General features: G+C 43.1%; 1 protein-coding gene across 22 annotated transcripts in view; it reads left to right on the plus strand.

The window, feature by feature from the left end:
• LOC108003197 (dystrophin, isoforms A/C/F/G/H) overlaps positions 1-26,435 on the plus strand; it is a 419,614-nt gene that overhangs the window by 55,522 nt on the left and 337,657 nt on the right. For all 22 annotated transcript variants that reach the window (XR_009828767.1, XR_009828769.1, XR_009828768.1 and 19 more), the window contains 2 exons: positions 14,187-14,398; positions 21,639-21,737. Coding sequence is in view for 19 of the 22 variants with exons in the window: in XM_028669405.2 (XP_028525206.2) it covers positions 14,187-14,398; positions 21,639-21,737 (311 nt within the window). In the remaining 3 variants the exon portion in view is untranslated. The remainder of the gene's footprint in view (positions 1-14,186; positions 14,399-21,638; positions 21,738-26,435) is intronic.

Genomic DNA, 26,435 nt, shown 5'->3' on the forward strand with positions numbered 1-26,435 from the left:
CACAGAAGAGTTTTTACACAGAAGACTCGACTGGAAGCATAAAAGAAGAAAAATAAAAAAGCATTTTCTTCGAATCCATCCGATGACAACCAAGCGTAATTAATGGAGGCTGCTGATTGATGAATAAGTCAGCTGTCGGGCCTCGGATGTTTTAAGTGTTCCCGGTGACAGTTAATCGATTTCCATGGTACAAAGCTGGACGATCGGTCTTCGCGGTTCGTTTGATGTTCCTGGTTAAACGAGTTAATGGCTTTGGGAGTCACCGATCCATTTTTTTCGTTCATTCAAACTGCATGCATCCTCCCCGTACCGAAACGAGTGGGTGGATGCCTCGTCCACATGATACAGGGATATTTGTAAGAGAGAAGGCTCTCTCTCGTCGTCATTTTTCATCCCACGCCGAATCGAATTCGGAAACGATTCGCAACACCTCCGTTTTCAATCAAAATGTTTCACCGTGGAATCAAATCGTAAAAACGATTCCAACGATATCTTACGCGAAAAGGGATCCAAGCGATTGTTTCTCTCCAAACTCGATCCTCCTACATCCGTTCGAGAGCCGAGAAGCCATCCAAGAGACACAAAGAGAAAGAGAGAGAGAGGAAGTAGCGATTCCTTGTATTTACGCTCGTAATATTGTGCGTGTTTCTCTCTACTGGATGCGCGTGGACATCGGGGAAGGGAGATCGTGACGCGAAGCGGAGTTGTGAAAATCGTCGAAGAGAGGAGAGAAATGCACGGGAAATACGACGGAGCGGCCGTCAAGCAAACAGGTATGCTTCAGAATCAATATTTGCTCGATACACGACGGTACTCCACTCTGAATGCATCCCTCGTCACACAGGCGTGCACGAACACACGCATGCCTCTTACTCTCTGTCCGCCACTCTTATGTGACACGACAGCCAGTGGTTGCCACGTTCCGCCTCGTGGACGGAATCGGGACGGAAACGGGTAGTTTCTCGTCCCGAAAGTTGGATTTCGCCTCTGCTCGATCATCCTCGCTCGGCAAATATCTCGTTGTTTGCTCCTTTGCCTTCTCTCCTTGCATCTCGAGATAGCAGCGTTCCTCCATTTTCTTCCCGCGCCTCGTCCTCTGCCAATTTTCTTTCGGCCCAGAGATGGCTCCTCCAACGCTAACACGGGGAATTAATCAGGATTAATGGGATTAATTCGATCGAGTCCGACTCGTTTCTCGCATTTTTCTTGGCCAAACAAGAAGTTTTTTTTTTTCGCGTCTAAAGTTGATAAATTTCTGTCCCACCTCCTCCCTTCGGCTTTCCCCCGATCCCCGATGATTATTCTGCCGTGATATTAAGCAAAGTACCAAGAGTATACGGAATATCGTCGAGAAGTTGCTCGAATAAATTGCGTTTCACACCCCGAGTTTCAACTTGCCCCTGTTCAACCCCTCTGCTCTTTCCGCTGCCCTTTTCTTCGGCTTTGGGACGAAAGTCGTTAAAAGTTTTTTGTCCGAATTAAATTGGGCTCGAATTGACAATACCGTTTCCACCCGATGTTGCTCCTTTTAAACGCCGACAGTTTTCGTTCCGTCGCGATAACGAGACGACGAGGGAAAGAGGTGAAGCCGCTTTTAAGAAGCTTCTGAAAAGCAGCTTGATAGTTTGAGAGAAAGATCCTACGACTTTCTGGTTTATTTTATATTATGCAACAAGTGTAAATAATGCCACGGTAATAGTAATTCCTGAAAACGAAACAGATTTTTCTATCCCTCGTTCGTGACAAATCTCGTCGATCGAGTCGTTTAAAAGACTCTCTATATTTTTCGAAGAAGATATGGGCTCCGTCGTTTCCTGTCCGAGCTTGGCCACAGTTAACGTGCCACAGATCAGTTTAATTGCGCACCTGGAGTTTCCACATACATGTATATATATGTACGTATATACACACGCGGGGCGTGTACACGCGTGGTCGGAAATTGCCGTTGGCGGCTGGGAATGCCTAAATGTCGATAATCACTAGAACGACAATATTCCAAATTCGGCGCCAATGTGTATTATTTGTAATAAACGCGTTCCGCAACAACCCTTTTCCACCGGCCCTCTTCCTCCGTTTCTCGCAACGCAGCACCCCCTATGATACAAAGCGTACAGTATTCGAACAACGTGGAGCGAGCATGGAGTAACGTTTATGAGTATTATTAGATCGAGGGCCTCCAGGCAGTCGGATATTGCGGGGTTTCTTTATCTGACACTCTTCCTGCTCAGATTTTGCCAGCTTTGTACGCGAAATTAGCTCGTATATACGATTTAATCTCGAATAATTTCTCTTCTGTGTTCGCCGATAAGAGGCGACCAAAAGTTGTTTAAATTATGGAGAAATATTAATTGGGTTTGATCGTCGCGAAAGTGGATCGAAACGAATAATAATCACGTATAATTTAACACACAAGTTTTTGTTTGTAGACTCTCCATTCATAGTTTCTAATACGGGGTAATAAGTTAAGGAATAATGCAAATAATGCAAATATCTCGAGGCAATAAGAAACGAATTAATAGCATTTCCACGATAAACGATATTCGATTAAATCGTGTCATTTTGTATTTTTTAAAAGAGAGAACAAAAATTGCTCATCTTTTCTTTCAATCGCATTGCCGATGATTGTAGAAAGATTTTTGCAACCGATTCTTGTTAGGAGAAAATTGGCGTACGAATTTAATGAATTTTTTAGCACTCTTTGATTCAATTGCGATGCGTTATTACAGACATCTGCAACGAACCGACGAAACGCGTTCACTGGACTTTTATTACGTTCTCGAATGATAGATTGGACGAGCGAAAAATCCTATCGGCCGCTCATTCGAACGTATCGAATCTCGATTCCTTTCCCCAAGTTTTTTAACGCTTTCTTCGAAAAGCATTGCGCACCGTATTTGTGCATCGTATTTCGCTCGTACATCATCGATATCGCCGGTTATCGAGGATTTGCACAGTCGTTTTTTAACACATAAAATCAACACAAAGGCGAAGGTAGAACGGTGGAGGAGAGATACGTACGAATTTTTTCCCCAAACCTCGAAAGCTTTCGAGTTTCGTATTCGATGCATTTTTCTTTACGCGACCATGGATTTTCGTTCCATTGGGATACAAGGAAACGTTCTCTTTTGTAGATAGATCCTTCTTTCAGAAAAAAAAAATAGATATGCACACCTTTTTCGGTTGCACTAAATTTTTTTTCGAAAAATGGATACGACGTGGACGTATCTACGCGCGATCGGTCATCTCGAAAGAGTATAAAAAATATGGGAAAATAGGCACGTATATACAGAGAGAGAGAGAGAGAGGAGAGAGAGGGATGAAAGGGTGGAACGAGAGTAGCAGCGCGTGCACAGGTTGGAATTTATCAGAGCCAGTGTCGCGGATCACCGAGGGAAAATATATCGTCATACCTAGGGCGTTATCGATCTCGACACACACGATAAAGTAGTAACGAGACCCGTAAACTAAAAGCTCCAGCTGGTCGTCCCGCCATTTCGCGAGAAAATACAGAGTTCTTTAGCATTAAAGGCGACGTCATTTCCTATTTGTACGCCCCGGCAGTGAACGATGGAATCGAGTAATGTCCGCCTAGATACGGTTTCATCTCCTTAAAGTGGCGCGACTATATATTAAGGTCGTCTTTCTCGCCGACCCGTTGTCAAATGGGATCCGGCCAATTCAATTATTCATTATTATGGGACGAACTCTGCTCGCGAGCTGCACCCAAGAAATTTCCCAATAATTCAATGTCTCGTATCGTATCGAATTTTCGTAACTCTTCGTTCCAATTAAAAAGGAGCGAAAAGATCTCGTACATTATCGGAAAGTCTTCATCCTCGATCGAGAAGGGACTCTTTGTCCTCCTTTCCTCTCGTTCGAATAAAGAATCAAGGCACCTGTCACGCGCGAGGCAAGACGGAGTATTTTTTAATGAGAATCGCGAGGATGCGCACAGTATCTTCGTTCGGGTAACGTCTGCTGTCGAAAGATGTAGCGAAGGGGTGGGGATCCTTCAGTCGAGGAGTGAACACTCGAGGCCCCGGCTATACGGTTAATTATTTACCGGAGTGGCGAGGGTGAGTTCCCTTTTACGCTGTGTTCGAGCTCGTGCGTCGTCATTGTGCCGTGTGCGTGACTCGACGAGAATCGGCCACCGTGATTTCGAATTTTCCAAATCGAAGAATCAAAAATTCTCGCGAAAAACTTCTGGTAATTTATCTGTGGCCGTAGTTTAAATGTCGCTAAGGGGGGAGGATTATCGTTCAAATTTCGTTCCCGCATTTGTCCGTTTTACGACTAAGTAAGCGGTAAGATCTGGCAAGTTGCAAGATTAAACGGCAGGGTTAGAGGAGGAGGAGGAGGAGGAGGAGGGACGCCGGAATGATGGAAACAAAGCTTTCGGGAGGAGAAAAACGAGAAATTGAACTTATTCGTTAAAACGATTGTTGTCGGGTTACGGATAAAGTTGTGCAAGTCCGATTTTAACTTCGTTCAAGTTCCCGCAAACGTTTCTTCGAAAATGATTCGACGAAAATACCCAAGTTCTGGAGGAAATGTTGCGGCAATAAATATTTTCGTGATCTCTTTCTCTTTCAAATATTTGCATATGCAAAAAGGATTCGTTCCGTGAATCGTACACGGGCACACTTACGAATCTTCAATGGAATATGATCTCGAATAATAAAATCTTTCTACTCCACTCGGATAGTTTTCGCCAAGTTCCAATTATGCCCGACACGAACAGAATGTAATCTATCTTCTCGACATTCTGAGACAAGCTCTCGGTGTGGACTCTGTTGAGCAGCAATAACGGGCAAACTTCTTTCGCGAAGAGGTCGAAATCCGAGAGGGAAACAGGCTCTCTCCACTCACTCTCGGCGGTAGCGTGGAGCCCAACAGATTTTTCGATGGTGTCGGTGTTGGCCAACGGCCAAAAAATCAGCGAAGTGCATTGGAACGAGGTGGTAGGAACAGAGAGAGACGCCTGGCGAGGACGAAAGAGGGAAAGGGAGGGAAAAAGAGAGAGGAGAGTGGTAGTATGCGGCACAGCATCCGCACGGAACATATGCATAACTATCGTGCGTCGTTCGCCGCCGTATCGACGACACACGCATTCCTGAATTATGCATACGCCGTCAACCGAGCCTCCTGTTTGCACACCGCAGTGAACGTGGGCCGAGCGCGCGTGTGGCCATGTGTACGCCGCTGTGAGAACCGCCAGTGATCGTTCCCGCGTCAAATCCACTATGCTTCTATTGCGAGGGTTGTTTAAGACGATTGCGTAACACAACCTGTTCGAGGTCTCGAGACACGAATGCATGCCGTCGTCGAATTACGTATGCATCCATGCCTCTACCCTGCACCCGTTCATTATCGCCGTGTCTCGTCAATTCCGTCGCTCTCTCTCCTTTCTGTCGTTCAAATTTCTCCATTTTCTCTTCTTCTCCCTTCTTTTCGTCTCACTCCCTTCTCGTTTCGAGAGAAGATATTTCGCAGCCGGAATATATCACGCGTTTAAATATATTTCACGCGGGCACAAGTTTTCTTCGTTTTCCTCCTTTTCTTCCAACCAGGTCCGCGAAAAGATGGTCCCTCGTCTAATTTATTCGTTTCATAAGCGGTGCGCTCAAAAAATAGGTGTCAAAGAGATACCTTGATAAATATCTTATGAATATGTTAATTCCGACGGTCGCCGCGATGAAAAATGAGGAAACTCCTTTGCACCCCGTAATCTTCCGTACAAAAGAAGCACCATTCCCGCCATACCACTTCCTTAAGCATATGATTTATATTCTTTGCCGGGGAAAGAGAGAGAGAAAGAGAGGGAGAGAGGGGGAGAGAAAGAGGAAGACGAAAGAGCTCCAGTTCGCGCCTTTTATTCGTACATCGGCCTGGAATGTTTTTCACCTGGTTTTATCGCTTATGGAACATACCGTGAGATGCGTTCTCGCCGTAGATTTGTTCTGAAATGTGCCGCATTGTGGTTTTTGATAGACCTTTTAACACAAGAGCATTGTGTAACATTGAAACGTGGCGAGAATTTCTTAAAGACGAAACCGAATTCTTGATACGGAAGCATCGGGCTCGATATTCGTTTCCACGGTTAAACTGCGTCAGGACATATATATATATATATAAAAATAGGACAAAAGATGCATTGATCAGAAAATTTGTATTAGAAGATACAACAAAATGTTTTTTCTTAGAAATAAGAATTTAATTATTTTCAAAGTAATTACGGACACAAGAGTTTACGCGACACGATTTTCCCCTCTAATTTTACATGATAGATTATATTTCCGCAATTTGGCAAGGAAAATATCGTGCATAATACTTGTACCACGGAAGATGTAATACCACGTTTAAGGAAACGAGAAGCTTATGGTAACGTTGACGTATTTAATCTCGAAGCGATGAACCGGAACGCATTGTACCGGTTCTCCGATTTTTTTCATTTTTTTCGGCTTATCGTAATCTTCCGGCTCGGCCCCCCTCCCCCTCCCCCTCCCCCTCCCTTCCCGTTAAACTTTTTACGCCGCCTCGAGGATGGATGGATTTATTAAATCTCTGTAATTTCGACCTACAAGTGCCCCATCCCTCACGTTCACGAAGTTTGTAGTCGTTGTCGTTCGAGAGGAATTCCGCTCCGCTCCGCGCCGATAAACTTTTCCTCGACTCGTGCTCGGCTCGGCTCGCCAATATTTAAATATGTCCCGTAATTTTGCAATCTTTGCTCCGCCATTTCCGTCACGTCTTCCCGCGAAAGTAATTTTTCTCTCCACCTCCACCCATCCTCACCCTCTCTCCGGCTCGTCGCCCTCGTTGTCTTCGTGCTTTCCAGGGAACGCGGAAGAATCCCCGGAAGAATGAGATGGGAGTGTCTTACGCTGATAAACAGAAATTCTCGTTCGAGGGACATCGTAATAAAAAGAAATCCTATTATCCTAATATGATAAGGTTTAATGGATCTTGGTTTTCGAACCTAACCTCTGAAAAGAGGGGAAAGAAGAGAGAGAGAGAAAAAAAGAAGAAAAAAAATAATCACGACTTCATCCCCTCCCCCTCCCCCAATGGGTCTTCCCTTTCAAAGATTCATCGAAAAAGCCGCCACCAATGGATTTCAGGATTTCGTATTCGCTCCCTGTACCTTTTTCACTTTAAATTTTTTACACGGAACGAACGGATGGTGATCGGGTGGGATCATAACGCGTGAGCATCGAGAAGAGGTTGAGCATCGAGAGAATTTATTTTCAATCGAAGCCACGGAGGATACGAATGCCTGTTGGAGGCGAGGAGGATCGAAAACCGAACCCGGTCTATCACTTTTATTTTCTCCTCTCTCTATATCCCCACCGGCTCGGTCCGAGTGGAATCGCTTCCGCGAAAGAGAAGATTAATTTCTCGCGGTAAGAGAGCAGCCCTGAATTTCTCGGCCGGGGGCGAGAAGGGCGGAACAATTGCCTTGGCAAAGACGAGAGATTCAATTACATCGAAAACGTGGGGCAAAAGGGCCGTTCGCTCTGCGTGAAGCCAGATTAATTCGTCCTTTGCCATGATGGTTCCACGGGGAGAGAAGGATCGGTACATTTTCTTCTCTTCTCCCTTTTCCTTGCCCTCCCCCTCCTCTTTTCTTTTCTTTTTTCTTTTCCCCTGTTTTTTTCTTCCTTTTTTTTTCTTTCCCATCGCTTTGCTTTCGATGGAACGTTTAACAGGTTTCGTTGGAGCGAGGAACGCTGCACGCGTCGTCAACTCCATCAAATTAACCATCGTTGCTCGCGACATTACAGCGCGTGCGTAAAAGTTTTTACAACCAAGCGTGCCGTTTGATTCCGCGCCGAATAAACGGCGCTCCACATTCGCTTTTTATCCAATTAAATTAACTCGTCGCAAAAATTTCACGAGAGACGAGCGTGAAATTTCGAGCGTAATTGATATCGAAGTTTAATGAACGATATTCGTGATAAACGGTATCGCGGGGATGAAATTTATTGATACACGCGATACCATTAAGACGATCGTGTTTACGGAAGGTGAAGTCAGGTGAATGTAAGCAACATGTTCGGAACATGTTGCTTCTAAGACTGCTATTCGATGCGGGAAAGGGGTGGTAAAGTACCGGTAAATATTTAATCGCGCCAACAGGTATACGGTTAGAGGCCAAATTAAAATCGAAATAATGAAACGAGCGCTAAAAGCGCCTTTCATTTTTAACGAAATGCTCTAACCGTGATGTTCATTTTCTTTATAATTTTACCGATGTTATACAATTAGTCAGTCGCTGCTCTTACTCTCTTCCTCTCGTTTCCATGAATTTAATTAAATATTAAAATATCTTCGAAAAAAAAAATTTATATATATAGCTGAGGTAACGAATCATTTTCCCGGTTCATGAATTTTTTAATCTTATTTAACCGTTAATTTCATGCACTTCTATTGATTTTGCTTCCCCAATCTCTTTTTCGACCACGTTTTTCAACCCCGTTATTTAATAGGATGAAAAGACTCGAGTGAAATTCAACGATCCGTTGTACACGTACTTGTTTAAACATTTTCCATGTTTAGGCAGCCACGTTACGCGCGCACAGATATAAACGTATATACCGTTTATAGCGGAAATTGTGGTCAAAGTAAATTCATCAAGCGATGGTTTTTCGCTGGCAAGATTACGAGATAGTCGTAACGTTACGTTGGATAATTTTCCAAAAATCACGGAAAACGAGAATAAGTATTAAAACCGGAATTTCAAGCTCCTCCTTCCGCGAACCTTTGTACTCTGCTTTGTAAGAAGCTGGTGGACGCTTTATTTTAATTCGCCATTCGCTTGGAGGAGAGGAGGGGACAGGTTGTTGCGACCACGCGGAGAAAAGCCTCGCTCTCGGTTTATCCACGGAAAATCTTTTAATCCTCTCCTACCTGTCCTCGTCCGTCATGATTTTATCGATTCATTTACATTCGTATCGCCGCCGGATATCTATTTGTTTTATTGACGGCAATTTGTCTGGCTGAAACCGGTTACCGGCCACGGTTTCACCCTCTTCCAAGCGATACGATTTATACCACGCTTTGTACCACGCTCTGCACGCGCTCATCTACCTAATTACTTTGATTCCGTTAATGGCCATAGAATAGTCGAAGAGTATGTATCACTTTCAAACCGGTCGATCGAATCGAACCTCCTTCCTCGTTGTTTCGCCGATCGATCGCCGTTGAAAAATTCGAATAAATATTTATAAAAACGTATAAACGTTTTTTTAATCGAACGATCACGCGTCTCGCGCGATTATCTCGCTTCATTCAATTTTGTTGTACGCAATATTTCTTGTCTCACCTGTCAATTTCGCCCGATGATGATGTTCGACGCGTTTCGAAACTTTGTTTAAAAATACGGACTTTATAGAGCGGTTGACAGGCGTTGCTCGCCAACTCATCATGATTTATCGTCGCAAAATAATTTTTTTAATCTCCCTCCTCGCTTTTTATCCGGCCGTTTATCCCGAAATGACACGGATCGACGCGATCGGGATAAAGCTCGGAATTAAACGTGTTAATTTCCAGACGGGAACAACGCGTCCCCGCGTTGAACCTTCATTCGATTTTCCGCTTGGTTTTCTTCGCCGCTTAATGGCGACTCAAACGCGAACACCGGATACGCTGGTTGCACCGAAATAACCTCCACTTCCTTTTGCTTCCTATATTCTTTTTCTCTCCCAAAATTCAAAAATTCTTTCTTCCTCTTTGCAATCAATTGCACGTATAATTAACCAGTTAATCATTTCCCATCCATTACTACTATTTTCTTTAAGCCCGCCTGAACTTTTTTCTCCTCTAAATCTATATTATATAATCGACGACCTCCGCGATCATTTTGCGTCGATTGAAACAAAATCATGCCGATCGTCGTTCCAGTGGCCGAAATATAAAGTTCTCGGGGAGAGGGAAAGAAACGGAAGAGGAGGATTGGGTGGTGCGAAACGGAAGAATTTAGAATTGTCCCGACCATTGGGTTCCGGCTCGCAGAGTACAATGGGCAGGACTGGTCTTTGGTGGAAGAGTGTCAGAGGATAGCGTCGTGCAATCTATCACTCTCATTCACTGGCTATCCCTCCACGTTTTCCCTAACGTTCCCTCTTTCTCTCCACCAAGTCTCTCCTCTCGGTCGGAGATGCTGGCTCGTTCCCCTGCTCCCCACTGTTGCATCACTTATCCACCCCACTTGGCGGACGAACGAACGGCCGAGCTAAGCTCGCGGCGCGCGGTTTCCCTATTTTTCACCAGGAAGTGGGCTTCAAGTACCTCTGCCCGCTTTCTCCCTCTCCGCCCGTTTCTTCTGGCCGCGCCTCCATGGAATAAAACTACTGCCACCGAGAATTGATGTTTCTCGCTGCAAATTCGTCCTATTTTTCACCGCGTACCACCCCGCGCCACTTGTCTCGGCGGACCTACCTACCTGCCGCTAACAAGGGATTTCTTTCTCTCTTTCTACCTTTCCTTTTTCTCCTCTTTCTGTACTCTTTCTCCTTTGCCCACCGACTGGAAGCTCGTCTTCCATGGCGCGCCTCGTACGTGCGAATAAATCGCTCGACGCGCGCTGCGCCGAGCTTTTCCGTTTTTACAAATAGCGGTCGAGAGTGGGGCGTGGGCGAGAGCAGCCAGCCCGTTAGGTTTCCAAGAGACGTTGAACTTTATTAATTCTTGTAATCGAAATGTGGACGTATCGACGGTAGTGGCGTTGGAAATTAGATTGGAGGAATTTCTTCTTTCGTTAGAATATCTATCAAATCTGTAATAGTCGGAGGAGAAGGTATTCGTGACGATTACGATCGATACCGACACGAGAAGATATGTATCTTTGTGGCGACCTAGCCACTCGGTGGCAGGAGTCGAGGCGATAGTCGACGCTTCTTGTTAGCTTTGATAAAGAGGTGACGCGTTTTCAAAGGGCAACGTTGGCCAGGCGTCTGATTCCCGTTGGAAAAGTTCCACCCTTGTTGCCGTTGTTACGAGAGTGCAATAACTCCCTCTTGGCAGCTGCTGCGGCGACAAGTGTTACGAATGTCCTCTTCAGAGAGCACCCTCGCTTTCACGGTTTCGCGGACCCACTCCCACCGCGTTACGAATTCCGTGTTAAAGGAGGAAAAGGGTGGATGGCGGTTCTTTCGACGAACACGTAAAACCTTCCACCCGTTGTTCTCTACGCGCGGTATGCCGATTCCACCCTTAATTGGACAGAGATCGAATCCTGAAATTCTGTAAACCTCCCTCCTCTTCTCTCGCGATCCGCGTTTAGCGCCCGTTCAAACGGAGATCCCTCGCGAACGACAAACGACGTTCAACCCCGTATATAGGGGAGGGAGGAGAAGTTATATTTGATTTATTCCGCCTAAAAACGCACCACCTACCCACGCATTTTCCTCTCCTTCGAGCACGTGAAATTTTTCCCCCCTTTGTGGAGATAAAAAAAAAAAAGGAAAAAAGTGATCTTGACGATATACGAGTCACGTATGAGTGAGTGTACACGGCAGCTGCTAAAGCCCCTAAAGAACAAAAGGCGAGGAGAATTTTAAGCGCGCGGTTTCGTTTCTTCCCGCCCTTTCTTCCCGGGATTTCCTTCTCTATTAGCATAATCTAACGGGGCCCCGAGCCCGTGTTATAGAGCTCTAGAAACGGGGGAGGAGATGCGCGCGAGCTTTATGATGCGAGCATTGTTATTACGTATTTTAGCTCGTAACTCGAGTTGGCCGACGTGGTAGTTGCGACAGGAGTAGGAGTATCCAACTTCGGAATGCGAAAAGGACTTAGCGGTAAGGTGAACTTATGACGGGAGTTCGAAGTGTGCTTGGAGGTTTGCGCGTCCCTGCCTCTCCCTTCCATCTTGCTCGCGTTTCGCCAAGTTTGCGTCTCATCCAACGAACGGGAAAGGGGGATGAGGGAGGGTACACAGGTGCAGGGTACGCAAATATACGGATGTACGGTGTATCATGGAGTTTCGCTGTTACCTCATAAATTGGGAGACACTGGTCCACCGTTAATTTCGCTGTTTAACCTTCGAGTAGTAACTTCGTTCGAAATGTATAATGTGTGTAATAGGGAGTTCTTCGAGCATCCCTCGAACGTTTCGTCATCGTTTCGATCGAAGGTTGATATTATTATTATGTTACGATATTATTGGATATCGAAGATTTTTTAGCCAAATAAATTTCTGATAAAGTTCTTCCCTAAAAGATTTTTTAAGATCGATTAAAGTAGATGTATTAACGAAGAATTTCATATTCGTGTCGTAATCGTGCTCCGTCCGTTCAACTGTCTCTTCAACTATTCATCCATCCTTATCAAAGTTTACAAGTATCCTCGAAAGATGTTCCCCGAGTTCCCGTAAATTTTAATAAATTACCGGCAAATATTTGAGTTTCGAGGAAGAAATTCGAGGATGGATTCAAGCGTGAAGGAGAGGTCAAAGGAGAGATGAGACGGAAGTCTAATACGCGTATTAAGCTGTTGGCGACCGGGGAAAATATTTCCCAACGGTCGCTTAAACGGGAGAAAAAGGGTTTCGAGGAATACATTAAGATGCGTTGCCGACGCTTGAGAAATATTTCTTTGCTCCAACGTTCTACGCCTCATGAGTAATTACACGGGCAAACGAGTTCCCGTCATTCGTCCCATTTCCCTTTTTAAACCTTCCTCCATTTTCTCCGACTTCTGTTGCCGACTTCAAGCAAGAACGTAACGAAATTCAGCAGTAAAAAAGAGCTTGCCCCTCCTTTCGCTTGTTAAGATAATACCATGGCCGGCGGATAAAAATATATAAATGGCAAAACTGGATTCCATACTCGGGTAAATGCGCGAATTACGATCTCCAGGGGCATATTTTCGCGTATCGGAATACTTTGCTCGTTCTTCGACGCCCGAAGCAGTTGGAAAGTCGAGAAGAGGTTACAAATTATTCTTTCCCCTAGCGCCAATCTCTGTCCATATATAAAGAAGTTTTCGTTACTTTACACAAATGTAACACTTTCGTTAATTAATTATCTCTCACGACATCAGATAAATCCAATAAAATTCTGCGAATAACAAATATTCATATTCGATATATTCATATGCTCGATGATTGAACGTTAACGAAATAACGCGAAAGCAAGTATGGAAGTCTCGCGATTAAAATTGATTGATTTCCTTTTCGACTTTATTTCCATCACTCCGGTTTAATATCATCTCTTTGTCTCGACCAGGAGAATATAATATTCATCCTGACTGGGCGAAATTATCAACGTGAAAATTCCACGAAAGATAATAAACGAACAGAGATCGTCGCGATATTCTAGGATCCGTCTAATTGGACTTTTCCTCTCGAAATGTTATCTAGCGGAAAGCGGGGCGGAAACGGGAGGGGATATTTTCAATCGCTTTCAATCATCGGGACAGTAATTTATGGAATTTCGAACGGCCAATCCGGCCTCGTTTAAAGTTCTCGAGAGAACTGTTGCAAATCGACCACCGCGAGAACGAATTCGTTTGGAAGTTTTCGATTACATTAGAGCCGAGCATATTAAACGCATCTTCCAAGATTCTTCGCTCGAGATCTTGATGCGAGCTCTTCCTCTCTCTCTCTCTTTCTTTCTCTCTTTTTCTCTCTCGCCTTCCCACTAACTCGATTCGAAACGAGTTGGGAGGATAAACTTATAAACTATGAAAGTTACTTTCCTATTCAATGAATTGACCGCGCCCTCGATCCGGGTACGTGCCTCGAAACCGTTCCGTCTCCACTTCTTCCTCCTCTCGCTTCAACCCCTCTCTTTCGTTCCCTATTATCTATTGCCGCGCGTGAGAAAGAATTACAATGTTATCGTTCGACCGGAAAATTACAAGTTCTCTTTCTTTGTCGCGAACATTCTATCAACATCGTGCTCGATAAAAGACGAATGGTTTTTGATGTAATACGCTTAATATATATATTCTGTTTAATTCGCACGTGGATCGAGGATAATTTAATTCGTCGAATGCCGAAATTTATCGATTCGATGCGATAGCATTGGATTAAAATCGTGTTGTACCTCGAGATATCATGTTTTATCAGGTTTGAATAGAGAAGATAAAGAAAAAGCAAGAGAACATGAAATATTTATAATCAACACTCCGTTTCGTTGTAATTGAACGTATATTTAACGCGTTTTATTCGTTTGTTACAGAAGTGGAAAAGACTGCAGGAGCTGGATCGGGGGCATCGGGTGCAACTGCGGGGGGCCCTCGGGGGTTGACACCTTCCCCTGCCCCCTCAACACCCTCGACCCCCGTCACCACCACTAGTCCTTCGGTCTGCACATCCTCGCCTTCGTCCTCGCCTTCACCCTCCTCCTCACCCTCTGCTCTTGTAGCAGGCTTTGACAAATCGGTGCTACAGGTAAGCCTTCTCTTGCAATTTCTCGCCTATGCGCCTACACGTATACGTCGATTTTTCTTATTATCCTTCGTGTACGTCGTAACAATTTTACGATACACGTGAAGGAAATTTGTAAAACGAGAGTTACCTAGCAACGTAGATGATGGCATTCAATTTTGAATGGCATTTTATAGCCGACGACGGACGATAAATCATTTTCACGACGAAAACGTTTATCTACGCGCGACCTTCTTTTTAAATCGTTTCACGAATCCTCGACAAAAGACGATCCTGCGACGTGATGATATTTATTATTACGATCCCCGTTCGAGAGAGGAGGGGTTGCGAAATTTTCGAGAATTCGCCTGGCAACCAACCCTTTGTAAATTGCGCGGAGCAACAGGCTGTTATATCGCGGAAACAAAGGGTCACACCGCCTTCTATGCCGCAGAATTGGGAACGATAACAAAGAAATATGTCGCCCGGCTGATTATCACCGTTAGCCGATGTATCGTTCGATATATCCCCGTCTCGAGGGAAACGGAATCACAACTTTTCCCACGTTTAATATAATAATAGATTGTCGAGCGAGTCACGATCTCGATTGCCCGTTTTTACTCGTCGAACGGACAGCACGGATATCCAACCGATCGAGAGGGATAAGATCGAGAAAGGTAACGGTGATGGAGGTAGAGTTAGTTACGATAATGCCGAGAGCCAGCCTCCGGCCACCTTGGCTAATTAAAGCTCATAAATTACGGCTACGTGGAAAGAGAGTGACGAGAATATGGCGACGTAGCCGGACGGACGTGCCGGAGGGTGCTCGTGCAACTTGGAAGGAAAAAAAAAAAAAGAAAGAAAAATGTTAAATGGTACACCCTTCTACGTACGGTACGAGGTTTAAATTTCCACCGCGTGTTCCATTCTTCTTTTACGATTCTTTCGCCCCCCTCTTAATGACATTCGAGGAATTTAATTTTTCTTTCTCACCTCGCCCCGTGTTTTCTTTTTCTCGCGATTTTCGCAAGGATCTCGAGCTTATCCGAGAGTTTACTTCTTAGAAATTCGCGAACGCGAATTTTTCGGTGTATGGAAGGGGGGGTCGAAATCGGCGGTGAATTCAGAGAACGAGTAGAACAAGTAGAACAGTGCTGGGATGCATTTAAATTCACACGCCGTGGCAACGGGCAATCTGCCCGTGGAAATAAGGGGTAAAGCGCGTTCTATGCTTCTCCAAGTAGGAGGGACGCTCTAACTGGATTAGCGCGTCAAGTCCCTGAAATTAATTCCTCTTTCGATATTCGCCGCTCGGATTGATTTCCACTCGTCTGAAAAAACGCGATCAAAAATCCATACTTTTCCTTAACCTTTCGAATTGTCAATATTTTTGGATATTACTAAAAGAAAAAACCTACAAATGCAAAAATAAATATTAAAATAGTCACGCTATTAAGTAAAAAGCTGATAGGGAATAAGAGGAAGAAGTTCCTATTTCAACGAAAAAGGTTAAAATGGATGAGTTTGTCGTTCAAGAAGCAATGGAAAAAAAATTTTTCAAAGTCTGATACTCGGTGTTTCGAGGAGGAGCAAATCTTGTTGCTCTTCGCAGCATCATCTGTGCGATTATTCGTCGCGTCGAAGGGTTCCATCTACATCCACGTGTAGCCGAGAACCGCGTGTTTCTTCCCCATCTGAAATACGTGGACGAGAGAAAAATGTCGAAGAATCGCGATCTTGGCCAGAATATTCTGCCACGCTCGGCATGAGTTCGGTTATCAGGGACGGGAATTAGATTTGTGTGACGGCGATGGACAGCGCGGAGACGGCGCAGAAGTGTCGAACCATTCGTGCAACCGTATAACTCGGTCAATTTTATCGAGTTACCCTCCTCGTTTCTTTGCCCTCGCAACGTTCTGATCTTCGTTCCTCCTTCAGGCTTTACTCTCTGGAACATTTTTATCGAAGTGGCCTGATCCAACCCCGAAATTCACAAAAAGATCGGATCGGCGAAGAATTCGCTTTTGTTCTTACTCCTTTTTATTCCATCTCGTTTTTTCCACTTCATTTTTAAATCAGATCCAAACGGGTCCAGAGTCCAGCGGTTGGTTACAATCAAATTTCATGTTTTTCCTTTTATGAAATTTTTACTCGTGTCGCGTTACGTTACACTATAGTCCGGCCTGTGGACTTTATTACGTGTTTGTACTACTGCAGCGTCCGGTTTCTATTTACACAAAGCGTATTTTTCGAGGAGTTTCTTCTCACCTGGGAACACAATTGAGACAATTCGAGCAACTTGTTAAAATATCGTTTGCCATTTGATTGTACAGAAACTTTACTTTTCACGTTTGTTTTTTTAGTGAACAGAGAGACTGTTTTCTTTTTTTCTTTTGTAATAACAATTTTTTTTTTCTAATGACAAGTTGACAAGTTTGAAAAATGCACCCTCTTTCGGAAAATTCCTTTGACTTTCTTCCCTTATCTTTAATTCCGACAATTGTTAAGATCCGTTAGATCTTTTCACGATATCATTCAAAGTAATTAACTAACTCGTGAGAAAAACGTTTTCCTTCGTAGGAAATATCTTAATATATCAAGGTACGTGTGTTGTGTTATCTTGTTTCTGTTTACCTTAGTTTCGGCGCAATTTCTTCGCTATTATACGATCCTGGGATGCTCCTTTGCAGTAAAGCTTTGTTCAACGATCCGTATACCGGTTTATCAAGCCCCTTTTAACTTGTAGCACGCGCTATATTGTTCTTGCCTCGTCGAGGGTACTTTGCGTGTTCGCATGTTTCTTCGTTTATTCGACGTAAATGTGTCCCTTTGATAACTCCGTTTTCCAAAGCATCATCGTGTTACATCCTTTTAATAACTTTTTCGAATAATTTTTCGCGTGCAACAAGAGGGCGTTAAATAAATTTAATCAAATAGAAATCATTATACGTGCAACGATCATTCATCCATCTCTTTCGAATCGGGAAACGAGAATTTAATCGGGGGAAATGGGGGTGATAAAATTTTTTTACGCGCGAATCGAAAGTATTTGGAATATTCGTGAAATAAATTTGATCGATCAGAGACCATAAAATTTTCAACGTTCTGTATTCGTTGATCCAAGTCTCGAAGTAAAAAAATTCGAGGTAGGTCGGGTTAAAAGTTTCAGCTTCTCTCTCTGTGCTGTGAACTTTCTTTCGAACGCGCGCGAAACTTGGACATTTCCAAAAATAGCGTTCTAAATTCTCGCCGCCCTTAATGGAGAGACACTTTTGCACCAGTTTCGCGGTGAAAACGTGTCTTCCAGATAACCCGGTGACGCTTAACGATTTACATGAAGCGAATTCGAACGGCCTGGATAAAAAGAAAGGAAAGGAGAAAAAAAATTCGTAATTATCTCGTTCGGATGGATTTTATTGTCATCTGGCCGTCCATTGTGTCGATTCTATGGTACGCCTTTCCTATTTGCCGAGTCAACAGTCAGACTGCAGCTCAGCTCGACGTCATAACAGCTATCTCCCTTCTTCCATTTCCGGCTGCGCTGTCTCGCTGACAAGTATTGTGCTGTTTGCATGAAAACGAGCGAGAGGCTTCGTGGTAACGAGACTCGAGCAGGGATCGAGTTGCCGATGAAATTCTATTTTGCCTCGCGTTAGGCCTCGTTTCGTGCGTGCCCACGGCTATTCCGTAGAATTGATTAGATCGGCCATCATCGATTCTGACACGGTGTCCCGCGCGAAAACCGGAAAGAAAAGTCGAAAAAAGAGGAGAAGGAAAAGGGGGAGAGGAAGAAGAAGAATAATAAAAGACAAACGAAAGCGGGGAACACTTGGAAAACTAGGTTGGTGAAATTTTAAACGAGCTCGATTTAAACCTCCATTTATTCACGTTACCCTTCTTCTTCACCGAAGTTTTTTAAAAACTACGTTCCTCCATTCACCGTAGAGAGCGATACACGCGTGTGTTTTTTTTTTTTATTTCTATATGCCAGAAACTGGTCCTTTCCCGTTCTTCCGCTCTCTCTCTCTTTTTCTCTCTCTCTCTGTTCTTCTCAATCACGTTTCTATACGCTTTCTCTTCGTCGTATAGAATCTCGTTTCTGCATCTCCTGGCACAGAAACTATTTCGTACTCCATTTTCCTTTGAGGCAAGCGTGGTAGTGTCTAGCTTATTAGATTCTTGCTGGTCGTCCCGGCGAAATGTTTTCCTATTTGACGCGCGTGTTCTCGCATGCTACGCGCGCCTTGTCAACCTTTTCTCTGTATTAAATTCATCCCGGTGATCTATGCTCGTTCCGATACCAATTCCCTTTCCTCCGACGTTGCGTCTTTTGTCAACGATTGGAATTCGAAACGTTAACAATTGGACAAAACTGGAGGGGGGAAAAAAAGAGAGAAAAAAAATAAGGCTCGTTGGAAGATGAAATTTAGGATATTTTTTTTCCACGAGAGAAAGACGCGAGCGGAGAGTGAAACAACGGATGCGGATGGAATGAGCGCGGCCGAAGAGTCGTTGAACTTTTCACGCAGAAATACACGCCGCTAATGCGGAAAGTTTCACCCGTCCCCGATGAAAGAAGAAAACAGAGACAAAACGTGGATCGATCCAATTCTGTTCAATCAAAAGTGAAAAATAAGCGTCTATGATTTCCATGGAAAAATTTAATATCGATATACAACAATGCTCGTTGCTTTTCTCTGTTATCCGAAGATTCAAAGATCCGTCTTTTTAATCTCTTCCATTAACGGCCCTGTCCTACAATTTCCTGCAAATGTTCGAACTGTTTTCTCTCCCCCTTCCTCATTTATCGATAATTCCATAAATAATTTCGGAATTTTCGCTTCGAGGAATTGGAACTCGATCGAAAAAGGCGGCGACGAAATGGATTCCATCTATTTTTCATCATTTGCCGAGCCTACCTTGTATCGATTTCAGGCACAGCTGCGTTTATATTTCAAATTAAGCGGCTCGTTTATTTTGAGTGACACGATGGAACAAGTGGAAGAGGCGCGATATAGGTCAGCCCGGGCTGCGATGGTCGTTCGCCTTCCAATATTTTTAATTAAGTTTCCCTGATTCGATTTCTGAGAGGGCTCGTTCTCGTTCTCGTTCTCGTTCTCCTGGATAAATTCTCCTGAAAATAGGTGTCGCGTCGTCCCGTGCATGTATATATATATATATATACATATATCCATATTTTTACGATCGAACGGACGATTTTATACACGCTTCCGTTCTTCCGTTCTTCTATATAAACGAATTTCATTTGAAATTTCACTTGTTCCGTCACAATTCGCGTCGCTTTGTTCGTCCAGCTTTACGAAAATATTCGAGCAGATTTTTTTTTAAAGCATCGGTACACGAGAGGAACACCAAATTGAGAGTAAACCGTACGATGAAGAACAGTTTCGAATTTATATAAAAGAGAGAAAGAGGAAAACAGGGAGAGGGAGAGAAAATAGAACCAACGGGAATATTTGGTACAAATATTTGTCAATCTCTTACCCCCGTACGTTTCACGTCATCGTAATCGTTCCGTCGTCTTCTCAATTCTACATTCACCTTAAAATTCCTCCCTTACTACGTGGCGATAATCATCCCACTCCCTGGTGCATTTTTCAACGGGTCAAATATCAAAGCTACTGTCGCGTGAAAAGTCTGCTGGCATATATACGAGGACTCGCAGGAATATTTTCCATTCCGTACATATATTTCACCATCCTTCCCTTCGCGGCGTGCTCCCTTGGGATTGGCAGGGGGAGGGGGGAGGAGCGACGTCTAGGCCTTTCATTTTCATCGAGGCTTCTCTCGTCGAGGCTTTTCAAGAAGGGAGGAAAGAAAGAGAGAAAGAGAAAGACAGAGAGAGAGAAAGAAATACATCCACCGCGAAGAAAAACCACACGAGAGATATGATCGTTGTTCGACAACGTGCATTTAATCAGGTCGGCTTTATGCGAAGACGAAGTGGGCCTGAAGTGAAAGTCAGAGAGGAGAAGGACATTGGCTCAGACGCCAAGTTTCGAGGGAGAGTACTTCGGAGGGGTGGAAAATGTCGACGAGGCCGAGCGAGACCTTAATTTCCTGTAGCATTCCGGCTTATCTCTTTCGCGATTTATTGACCTACCCGCCAACTTACTTGCATGCTCACCACTCGTAGCAAAGTTGGTAGTCATTGGTCGCGTTCAAGCATCCGTTTCCGGGTTGCGTTAACCAGCATCCGAACTAGATTATCATCGTTCGTAGTCTTTTTACCCGAAATCTTCACGTAAATTGTTGTCTCTCGTGTCTTTTCTAAACAGAGACGCGAGTAGAACGGAAGTAGAAGAAGTTTTTACGGAAGAATTGAATTAATTACGGAAGATAAAGTGGAAAGAAGGAAAATTTTATATTCCACTTCGTTTAACCTATCACTTGGTCTTGATTTGAATAAATCCAATAATCGACTCGTTAATTATTGCCCGTTCCACTCGTATCGTTTAAAAGGCTACAAATTGTCCATTAATCTTTTCTTAAAGAAGAATTCTGCGGATAAACGATAGCTTTGTCCGAACTCATCCAATCCGCCAGTTAAATTTTCCAGTGTTCTAAATGTATTGAATGGCTCAAATCGTTCAATTCGAGATTGAATTATTTATTTAATTATTTATTCGTTCGGAAGCGTACAGTTTGTCGTGCATTCACGATGATGGAAGTCGTCGTCGTCGAATCGTATTTCTACACCAACGATTGCTCGTTTTTGATGAAACGCTAATTAACCGATCCTTAACCGGGGCATCCTTGATATTTAATTACGCGTATCTCGGCTTTAACGAAGAAAAAAGAAAAAAACTATTGTTCTTTGCTATTGAAATGTAGATATTCGCGGTGAAATTTGCGTTCTGCCACGATAATCTCGTTACCAGGGACAATGCTTGGTAATTACGGGAACAATGCCCCGAAGACAATGGATGGTGGCGCGAGTAATGTTTTCGCGCTATAATAACCGTGTATCGGTACATTTTCCCTTGTCCCTTCTCTGATATCGGGCCACTTACGAGCAGGCGCTCCCATCTAATTTCCGGTTGTAAATACTCGATTCGCTTCTACCCTGTCCCCTCTGATCGATGACTTCTTTCCGTTTCTATTCCATCGTCCCACGATGGGATAGCCAAACAGACAATATCTAAAATTTTCAAATAATTCTCTTATTTTTTTTCCTCTTCCCAAAAAATGTTTCAACTCAACGAGACATTTGATACACGTCGTTTCATTTCTCTCTTTTCAGATACGCGATTGGCTAGCTGTGGAAGAAGAGATGTTACGGAAACAAGCTGTGGTCGTCGGCGATGTCGGCGAAATTATGGAGGCGCTTGATAAACAAATGGTAAGCGGATTATCATTGTCCGTTCGTTATTGCATCTTCCATGGTTGGTGTCCTTTCTGATTAATTTTCATTTCGATTTCATTCTCTTATGTAAATTTCGAATAACAGGGCGCGCAAAACGAATTTTCGAATTTTCGTCTTGAAATTTTTTTTATCGCTTTCTATATTCGTTCGAAGCACTTCTCTTCTTTATCGTCATTTAACATTATCGAACGTCTCGATAACGTCACGAATACAGGAAGCTAAAAGAACATACGTCGGCAATGCGACGATCTGCAATATCCACGAGGGTCGAACAGTTTACTTCACCCCCTTACGTTGGAGGGTAAAACTCGGCAGACCTCTCTGCGTTATCAACTTACCATAGTTTGTCGATCGAGGGATGTTCGAGGAAGTGTTTCAACCCAGCCGGGGTGGCGCGATGGCGCTTTCTCGGTTTTCCTGGGATTGAAAGTGGGGGTTTCTGGGTTACTGACCGGGAAAACCCTGACATTGGCATTGGCATTAAGGGTCCAATGAACGCTGCCACGCCTTCCTCTCTGTGCGTCGACGATACATTGTTGCTTCACGCGCAATAGTTATGCTCAGACTATTGATCACTCGTCCGCCGATTTTCTACTCCGCGTTTCTGCCTCCTTCTCCGTCCATTAATTTTTCTCCCTTCTTTTTTTTCCCCCCCACTTTGCTTACCCTGAAATAATATCGCATCGTTTGCCGTTTTATTATCGTCCCACAGAATTTCCCCTTAACCTTATCGTTTATTTTTTACCGTTTTAGTAAGATTAAACAATTCAAATAACGGTCACGAAGGTACTTTTTTTTTTTAAGATGAATATAATTCCGATATAGCCTCGGCGATATTCTCGTAATTTTATTCTTACGGTTAAATAAGTACGATTCCTGTAATAATTGGTCTCTCGAAACACAAGTGTCCCCTTCGCTCCCGGTTTCGAGTTTTAAAAAAACCGGGGCAACTTAAGCAAAGAGAAGTTATAGATTCCATTTCTCTTCGCTTTGTGTCGAACCATTCTCTCCCTCGCATCTCCAACGTAAATTTCCCTTCGAGTACAAGTCAACTTATCCCCTTTCCACGAGTTCTATTTATTTGTTCGTCCATTTGATCGTCTCGACAACGGTATCGGTAGGGGGATGAAAGGATGCATATAATAAAGTCTTCACGGAACAATATCAATGATCGGCCGTAATCTTTTCACCCAACAGTGGAGAATGGTGGTTCGATAAAATTACGAACCAAGGAATTGATTAAGACTTATCGGCGACCCTTTCAACCCTCCCTCTACCCTACGCTCGATGGATGCTCGTACCAGAGTGAAAACTTTCTCTGTCTCTCTCTCTCTCCCTTTTTCTCTCTCCACCACTTTTCCTTCCAATTCGGAAAATCGGGAACAGGAAACGATGTCCACTTACCCGATGATATTTCAAATTTTTTTCTTTTTTTCGTTCGAGATCGATGGAAAAAAAAAAGGATAGGAAAAGAGAGAAACGAGGAAAAAGTCGCTAAGTTCGGCTCGCCTCTCCATCGCGATTACTTTTGCGCGCGGATATAATAAAAGAATTAGGTCTGATCAATGATAGCCAATTTCCCGAGACCCGAGATCATACGATGGCCACCTTGCTCGTTAAAGCGTCACTCAAAATGGTTTGGAAAGGGAGTTTTCGGAACACGATTTCACAAGGGCGGTGGAAAACAATGGGTTTGTTACGGCGGTGTTGTTATTGATTTCCGATAACAACGGGAAGCCGGAGCAAAAGATATGGAGAAATGAAAGAGGCATCGAGCGCAAGAGGAAGGAAGAGACAGACGGGGAGGGTTGGAGACGCTGGTTTTCCATAATGCATAGAAAGGGATAGGATATCGGGATCTCTTTGAACACTGCTGATTACCGGAATTAAAATTGTAGGATAATCTACGAAACGGTAATGATTAAACTACGCAGGGATTATGAGAATATATGTGCTTCGAGGATCGATCGTAATCGTACGTGTATCATGTTCCTCGTATTATTTTATTTTATTTCTTTTATCGTAGATAATAAAAATATTTACGTATATTATCCGTATGTATATAGGGATTATATTGGAGGAATATAACAACGCGCGTATTTTAAATTTTACTTTTAAGGCTCTAAGAGGATACTACTAAAAAACGGAAGCTTTTTAAAATCCATTCCGTTCTCATCGCGATATTTTCTATGCACGTTTCACGTGACGATTCGTCAAACTTGAGCCAACGCGACTGTCCTACTTTTACCCGACACCGGAATTCGAAAGCTCGATTAAAATTCGAGGCGAACGCGAACGAATTTGTCAGAATCGGCCGTTGTAATTTTAACGGGTAATTGAATATTAAATCGATCTCCGCGGCAAAACTGTGAATTATCATCGTACCGGTATATCGTTGAATATTACATACGGATATTTACAGACTCGCCTTGATTTGTTAACGTTCATCGTTATCTCCTAATTATCTTCACGCGATCTCATCAAGTTTACACACAATGAAATCCTTTCATCGACAATGTTGCAATACGAGTCGCAATTATTACTTTTACATTCTGCCGTTATATAATTACGCCTCCACCGTTCCTCGATTCCAAACGATGGCGAAGAAGAACCTCCACCTCCTTCCATATCCGATATTACAAGATCGTCGTTTTCCTTTTCCTTTCCCGAGCGAAATTCCTTTAAAGAGGGAATGCCACGGTCCGGTATCTAATTACGTCAAGTTTTGACGAACTTTCTCCGGCCAACTTCCTCCACGATTTTCGTAATTAGTGTCTCCGCGAGTCGGCTTCCGCCAAATTGAAATTACTCTCGAATTATTTCGATTCGAATAGGGAAAGACGGGGGAGAAGGAGAAACGAAACGATATCCAGTTGTTGCCTTTAACGGAAACACTTCTACGCGCGTCACGCACGTCTGAACCAAGTTCTCGACTTCACCCCGGCTGTTGCACAACGGCTTTATTTAATTGCCGCCTGTTCCTCTTCCTCGTTCAATTTGTTCTTTTTACCGATTACGAGCCGAGAATTCGCGAGCTTTTTTTTTCCCCCCCCAAGACGAGAGGTTGTGTTCACGATCCAACGGAAGCTTTGATCCTCGAGCCGATTTCGTTAGAGAAATATCGTTGGGACGAGGAACAACACGCGGATCGTACGATGTTTTCTGCTACCCGTGATAATTTTATTATCCACTCTATCTTTTAATTCGAGGTCGTATATTGTCCTACTTGTGTCTTTTCGTCTTTTTTATATTTTTCTCTATCCAATTGATATTAATTTTTATCGATCGATAAAAATTGAAAGTTCAAATTTCAACGAGCGATTCGATTAATTCGGTACGATTGTAATTCGAAACTGAATTTTACCGACTTGAAAACCGGTCGAATAGATAAACGCGAATCTCCCCTGTTATTGTAATTAAAATTTCGTATCGCGTCAGACGGTAAAATTCATTTCGAGCGAAATGGTTGTTCTAATTGTTTCGCGTGTAAATCAAACATCCCACCATAAATTGAACTGTTCTCGGTCTAACTTTGAATCGCGCATCACGGAAAAAGTTGATGTTCCTCCCGGCTCTTGCATTATTCAACGCGTCCAGAATTTTTATTTCTCTCCATCGTTCCTTCATCGTGTTTTTGCGCTGTTTGCTCTCCAGTCTCCGGGATACGCGCGAATGAAAATTGGTGATTCGTTCGAGAATGGAATGTATTCATCGATGATAATTTAATCTAGGCTGTGATATCCTTAAATTATAATTCTTAAATACATCGAGTGATATTATTGTAAATTTGATTTTAAAGAATATTCTTAGATATCGAATATATCCGTTTTTTAAGCTTTTATGGAATAACAAAACTTTTTTGGAAAAGGAAATTATTCTTAGCGTTTGACAATCATAGCGGAGGGATGGTTGCGTGTGCGCAGTGCGTATCTTCTTTATCCCCTCGATATCCGATTAGGTATCATGCCAGTGAGAGATTCGAACTGATTCGAGGATGGTTAATTTAATTCTATGAACGTTTTATTTCATAATAATATTTAATCTTTTAAGCTTTTTAATTTTTAGTTTTTAAAATATTTTAACAATTTCATTGCGTTTCATACCGCGTATAATATATAAGAAAATGATGATCACATTTTGGATATTTGAAGATATTTATAAAAATATTTCCAACAAACACGGTTGAAATAAAATAAATTCACGGTTACATAAATTTACAAATATAATTGGAACAAAGCGTTTTCGAACGCCAAGCAAACCACTTTTTTGTCACGTTTCGTAAAAATTTTTTAGTTGAAAAGACAGAGGAGAAAAAGGAATAAAAGGAAAAAATAAAAGAAATAAAAGGGGGAAAAATCTAAAATCGGGAGAATCATTTAAAAAGGATCGTTTTTAAAAAAGAATCAAAGTCAATTTTATGATAATAAAATTTTCAATCCTTTGCTAACGAAATTGTTACATCTGTTTTGGGCATGGTTTAAAGCGTTTACTAAACGGCACCCTCTGTACGCGAATTTTGTGCCCCGTAGGCTTTATACCCCATAAGCCAGAGGAGAGAGAATGCCTGTATATATAAATGTATATATATATATATGTATCTGTATAATACCGTTTCCTAGCTACCACGGATGCCCATGAAGCTGCGAATTTCAGTCAGTTTCTCGGCGTGCCTCC

The sequence above is a fragment of the Apis cerana genome, linkage group LG1, assembly GCF_029169275.1.
Source record: "Apis cerana isolate GH-2021 linkage group LG1, AcerK_1.0, whole genome shotgun sequence".
In the NCBI taxonomy this organism is placed as follows: domain Eukaryota; kingdom Metazoa; phylum Arthropoda; class Insecta; order Hymenoptera; family Apidae; genus Apis; species Apis cerana.